At 33.1% G+C, this 7082-nt stretch overlaps 1 protein-coding gene across 1 annotated transcript in view; it reads left to right on the forward strand.

Annotated features, from left to right (window-relative positions):
* Positions 1-5446: 5446 nt before the first annotated feature.
* The window catches only part of DCX-EMAP (Doublecortin-domain-containing echinoderm-microtubule-associated protein), a 19568-nt gene continuing 17932 nt past the window's right edge, over positions 5447-7082 (forward strand). The window contains exons 1-2 of the mRNA XM_018452281.1: positions 5447-5615; positions 6156-6636. Coding sequence (XP_018307783.1) covers positions 5447-5615; positions 6156-6636 — 650 coding nt within the window. The remainder of the gene's footprint in view (positions 5616-6155; positions 6637-7082) is intronic.

Below are 7082 nucleotides of genomic sequence, written 5' to 3' on the forward strand. Positions count from 1 at the left end.
AATTAAAGTAAATGCTGTTATAATACTTTCTAATGTTTATACGATATTACAGTAACATTAAATAAATGTTACTTTTAATAATCATATAATATTATTAGGAGTGGACATATAACCATCCATTAATATTTCAGGAATATTATTTAATATTATATAATTTTAGTAAAATATTATTAAAATGTTATATTTAATATTCTGAGAATATGCCTAAAATATTATTTAATATTAAATAATATTATGCGCTTATAGGGTTCTTTTACTTTTAAACACACGCTTCCATATTTTTATTCTTTGAATGTTTCAAATAAATTTTCAGTCTCATTTATTAATGATTTAAGAATTATAGAAATTTTCTGCAAAGAAGGCGAAATATAAGCTTAGCTTTTTAATTTGTTCCTTTTCCTATATATGTAGTGTATGTACACACGACGATTTTCAAAATAAAAAAAGGACCAACCGACATTTTATCTCACTGTCATATATTAAGAAAAAGAATATTTATAAAAACTTAATTCGCATAATCTAACAACGCTTATATTACGTCATATAGTATAGCCAAGTATAATTTATTTTATCAGCAATTCGCGACGAGGTAGCACGGAAGCCTGTTGACCTCCTTGAAGTCAACCGATAAGTATGTCGATTATGCCGAGGTATAATTACGGTGAAAAAACCTTTTCTGATACACACACATACACACATATAATATATATATATATATATATCTACAGACGTTGATATAATTATGCGATAACTATGATTCAGTTTTCTAGCTTATCCCTTTACTGTGAAGTACATTACTTAACTTGCTAGAATTACGTCGCGTGAGTCACGATACGAAATGTCAAGAAATATATTGTCTATTAGCATTATAACTTAAAATATCATATAAGGGCTAATCGCGATGTAATATATACGATATTATGAGGTGTTAGAGAATTGAAATTATTGCGTCACAACTAGCTATCTAGCGGTGCATCGAAATTGTTTTTCTCAAGATCGATTTTCTTACGATTTTTGTTTCTCCATCCACGAAGTTAAGCATCACGATTTTCAAAGAAACGAAATCGTTTCTTAACTATATACATATAATATGTGATATTATTTGGATCCAATATAAAGCTTAAAAACGGAGAGTTAAGAACTTTATGAATATTTTTATTTTTATATCGCAAGCAAATTTAAACTTGTGTGCTAATATTTTACTCTTTTTCCCTCTTTCTCTTCTCTTTCTTTTTAATATAGGAATAATACAACTAACACAAATAAGCATGGATTTTATATTACATGCGACGTTAAAACAACCAGACATCAACAAATTTCCGAATTTTCATAAATTTATTGCAATTGAAAGAATTTAAATATTTATGTTTGTAAAAGATGATCGAGTCATGTCGCATCGCTTTAGTACGTGTTAAGCTAATATTATATGCGTCCGCTTTTTTGTCGTACGGCGGATTTTTCAAGCGTGTTAATTGGTTGCGAGACAGAGAGCTCTCGAATCTATAGCCAATCAACAGACTATTGAAAAATTTGTCGTACGACAAAAACGGATGCATGTAATATATATGGCCTTATACGCCAATCGGCACGATTATCAGCAAATATTTACTTTCCAGAACAGTAAAAGCGTAATTAGCGGTGATAAAAAAATAATTAATGCGTTTCGCACTCTTTTGTGATGCGTCTCTTTGAAATTTTAATGTCTGTGCAACAAGTTCTGCGTTCACTGACACGGGGCGTCGACGCCGCCCCGACAAAGAGCGAGGACGGAGACGGCGTGAAAGGACGTCGACGGAGGCCGGCGGCGCCGAGGTTGCGCGACCACTCGACGTCGGGACGCCATCGTCGAAGGACGCATGAATATGTATACTGCCGCCGCGATCTCCGCGATTCAGCCGAATCAACTTTGATAAGACAAATAGGCAATTCGTCCGCGATCCATACTGGCGCGTCGACATGAACGCCACCATTAACGTAATAATGATAATGTCGTGAAGTTTACGTCGATTGTGAATCGACAATTGCAGCGTAGTGTCAGTGAACTTTGGTGAACTTAGTGTTTTCTTCAACAGATTCTTTCTTGCTTTATTTCCACGGTGCCAGTTGACTGAATCAAGTTAGTACAAAATATATCTATTATTACATTATTTTTAAATGAAGAATTAAAACAACAGTTACGGCAAGTAGCTCAATTACATTTTTAATGAATTTTTCATCTTATAGTGTACTTACTCATTAATTTTTATACAAAATTGTGTGTGTTTAATGATTATAACGTAGTCGTACGTTTTAAAAAGTAATCGATTGAGAATAGACTTCAATCTTTTATTTTTGAATCTTGTTTTAATCCTAATAGCACAGATCTCCAAGGGACGTTCCAAAGAAGATTCAGAGGATATCCCTATGCCCTAAGAACGTTCGCCATGTCCCTCGAATAAAGGCTGCGTTCCGTTTCACGCATGATGTGCATAATGCATCATTTATCCTTGTTTAACATTCGATGAATAACAAGAATAAAAGATGCATCATGCGCATCATGCGTGAAACGGAACGCAGTCAAAGTATGCTATTAGGGAATTAAGTAATGTATAAGGATTAGTTTATAATAGGCCGTAATCTGTTAACTTATATCGTAAAAAATTGATCAATCACAGTCGAATGAGAGAGAAATAATTAACTATTGGTTAATTGTTACAGACATTATTACGGCATAAGTTAACAGATTACGGCCTATTATGAACCAACTCTAACGCTCTCTTCTTTCTTAACCAAGTTTTTTCCAAAAAATTTAAAAATAGTGTAAAACATAATTTTAATATATTTAATTGGAATAATATTGAGAAAGATAAAGCTTATTCTCGAAAAAAAGATTCAGTTGAATATAGTGAGGAAATTAGTAAAGAAAATATATGAATAATAAAAGAGACTTTTAAATTTATATTGTAAGATAAAATCAATAATTTTGCTTTATGGAAAGATAAAAAATTTTTTGTATCAGTCTAATAAATTGTTATTTTTTCTTTTATATAATAACATTAATTAATAAATGTAGATAATAATAATAATACAAGATTAGGAATACAATACGTTTTACGCACACCGTCATATAATCTGAGTATTTAAAAAAAAAATAGATATTTTTTACTAAAATTGGTTAAATTTCAGTACGATTGACATTTCGAAGCGTCTTATGTCTATATTTTCAAAAAGGTTGACATTACTTTTTAAAGTATTATTACAAGTTTTTCCTTCTATCGACTTATTAGACCAACTAGTATGATATATTATAACGATTTTGTATTGGCGTTCACAATGATTGAGGTATAGTCTTTGTCAGGTGAAATTGTCACTAAATAGTTCAGATATTAAACGAGATGAAAAACGAGCATATAAATCATTGCAGAAAGTAGCCGATGCTGTTTTGCATTTCGAGAATGCATGGTGTGTCACGCACGCCGAGTCTCATGCATACCAGAGGTCAGCAGGGGATAGTTGTTCGAGTTATATACGGTCAAACTCGACGTGATGTAAACTCGATCTGAAATTATTAAATCAGATGGATGTAATGTTATATAATTCTCGATATTTTCACCATTCTAATCAAACGTACGTAGGATTACAAAACTGCTTACATAAACTCGGAACTCGGATAAATAATGTATTGTTAAGAACACGATAAAAAAAACAGATTTGAAAATCAAGCGAGTATTATATAGTATGTATGTTGCCAATCACTTAATTGTAACGTCATGACAGTGACAATCATGAAGAGACGACGTATGAGAATTAACAAAATATATGTCTGTCTGAATTGCTGATCGATGAATCTGCAGTGGGAGTTGCAGTTGCAAAATAAAAACGGCCGATCGATCGGGAATCCCGGGCTATCACGCAACAGTGATCGACTGACCAGCGCTTATATATATATAGCGTTCTCAAAGTGACCATTCGTGGCATTCGTATCATGTTTTGATATAACAAACCTTGAAATGTCAAAAAACATTGCATGCTCTACTTGTATTTGCGATACAGATCTAATTTTGCAGACAATTTTCAGTTAACCGATGTATGTGTTTTCATGTCAGCTATGTGAGAGCAAACAATGTTCTTTCATCTTTTTGTAATGATTTGTATTGACATGAGATTTATTCGCTTCAATTGCTTATATTCCTTTGCCAATTTAGAATCAGCTCTTAACATCAGATTTGTAATTTTTTCCGATACTGTAGATTATTAGAGACCAGTGTTGCGCTCAGATAATTAAAAATTATCTAGATATAGATAAGATAAATCACACAAAAATGTATCTTAGATAAGATGAAGATGATTAACTTTACATTAATCTAGATAAAAAATGAAATTTACAAATTTTTATCTAGATAATTTTTAAGATAATTTTGTTTTTAATTAACTATTAGACAGTAAAACGATTTATGCCCAATTTCTTTATCTCTAGATAACTATCCAAGAAATCTCCCAGAATACAATGGAGATATTTCCTGGATAAGGTTATCCGCAACTTATCTGGAAGTGAAGAAATTGGGCATTAGGATATAAAAAATGTATTTATATTTTCATTAATCTTCATTTTTTATGAATAAAAAACGTTTTTTGAACATTTCGTCTAACAAACGGTTTCTACGTGGAATTAATATTTGTTGTCCACAAATAAAAAGGCACTCTACTGGCGCTGATAATGGCAATGATATGTCATACTTCAAAAAAATTTGTTTGACGTGTGGATACAAATTAAGAATATCTAATTCCTTAGATTTATCTTCTAAATATAAAAGTACTTCAATGTCGCTTTGAATTATGACTGATGTCATACTAATCCCAGTTTTATCTATATCATAAAAAAATTCTCATCATTACTACTACTAGAAGTTATATAGAAATTTTTTTACAATACTCTGCTACAATCTCAGTTAATTTGAAAAAGATTTTATCTAAGATAAGATAAAGATAATCTATATTCTTAATAATCTAGATAAAGATAAGATAAAGCCATTTCTTTATCTATATATAATATAATTAACTAGATAATTTTATCTAGATAACGGAAAACACTGTTAGAGACTCACATCAGTGATATGCACAGTTGCTATATTTAATTATAAATAAAATTGTATATTTGATGAAGTATCTTTTTTAGTTTATTTTAATTGTCTCTATTAAGTTTTTTTTAAGTAAACCTTATGTATTGTTACATTTTAATATTTCGTTTTATTAAATTTTAATTCTTGATCGCAATTCCCTTATAATTTTTAATTTTTACTTTGCAATAAACTTGTCATTGCGTTGCAGACACCCCAGGTGCATGATTCATTAAGTGAATAAGTAAACTTTCCTCATCCCCCTATCGGGGGTCTGAAATTTTTTGTATAATCGCAAAAGAACAGGCCGATCAAGGACACGCGAAAGTGGCGGCGGCCTCGCTTTGCGGATGATCGAGACTGAAAATCAGTCGGACTCGCGTGTCAGCAGACTGGGCCAGCAGAACGAGGATCTCCTCGTAGCTGGCAACGGTAACAAGGTTGACGATAACGGTGGTGATCGCGAGGCTAGTGACCAAGCAGCTGCTGCAACAACCTCAACGACGGTGGAGGACGCAGGTGAGAATGTTCGCGCGCGCATGGTGTGTGTGTGTGTGTGTGTGCGTGTGTGTGTGTGTGTGTGTGTGTGTGTGTGTGTGTGTGTATGAGAGAGAGAGAGAGAGAGATCCAGATTACTCTCAAACTTATTATCTTAAAGCATATATACGTGCTTGAGAATTAATCAACGATAACATTATATTAACTAACATATTCTACATATATGTATAATTAAACTCGATGATCTTAACTTTTTCGGATCAAACAGCAATCTTATCTTAAGTTTTTCTTCAGTTGTTTCCATTTTTATTTCTACAGCATTATTGACACATATGTGAAATATTAATGCGTCATGTAAATAATTCTATTAGTCACTTTCATTCTACGCAAGCATGACCAAATGGCAAAAGTAGGTATAGGTATAATAAGAGTGCAGTGCAAAAAGAAAAATTTAATTTACAAAAATACGGATGGCTAAGAATAAACCAAATTTAAGTTAAGGTAATCGCGATACGGAATTTGGTTCAGTCGATTAAAAAAAATTTCGATTTTTCCATTCAGGTGCGATGAGAAAAGAGGAGCAAGACACGCCGCGGATTCACGAGAATTCGTTGAAGGGCGGCGTCGCCGCGAGTGTCGCGACGCCCACAACGGCATCGACGATGCCGGTGGAGGACGACGATGAGGATGAAGAAGAGGCAGAGGAGGAGGACGAAGAGGAGGACGCCGAGGAGGAAGAGGAGGAGGATGGAGTCGAGGAGGGTGGAATCGCAGTGGAGGGTGGAATGACGACGCAAGAAGAGGTCGGGAGTGTGTTGGCCGGTGGTGAAGGTGGGGGTGGTAGCGGCATGGCCGGCTACTGGAGGCAGAGCAGACCCTCCAGTCCCCGCATGCCGCCTCCGGAGCAGTCGGAGCAGTCGAGCCGACCCAAGAGCCGGCACGAGCTACAAGCCGCGAGATATAATAACCTCGGCTATTGGCGAGCAAGAAGAGTCACCTTTTACAAAAATGGCGATCCCTACTTTCCGGGGGTGGAATTCAGGTAAACATCGTTTCATTCAATACTCTAGCACTCTAGCCAAATCAAGAAGGTTAAAAAGATGTTGATAGAAATACTTGTTTGATTTATTATTATATGTCACGACATATTTATTATGCATATCGTTTGAAACAGTTAACATAGAAATATATATTTCTTTTTCTAATCTGTCATAGAAAGTATAACGAAATATATATATATATATTTAATTTTTTATTCTTCCATTATTCGTATACATTTCTCTTTTGTTTTAGTAGTTTAAAAAACATTCAGTAATTATTTAAGTAATTATTTTAATGTTAAATTTTATACAGAAATTGAAATAAAATTAATCACATATATATATAAAATTGTAATATAAATGAAAAATTAATTTTACATGCGCGCGCGTGATAAATACGTACGTTTATATTATACGTATGTATAGAAAGTATATATATATATATATA

Source organism: Mycetomoellerius zeteki, unplaced genomic scaffold (genome assembly GCF_001594055.1).
Source record: "Mycetomoellerius zeteki isolate Tzet28-1 unplaced genomic scaffold, Tzet1.0 scaffold343, whole genome shotgun sequence".
Lineage (NCBI taxonomy): Eukaryota > Metazoa > Arthropoda > Insecta > Hymenoptera > Formicidae > Mycetomoellerius > Mycetomoellerius zeteki.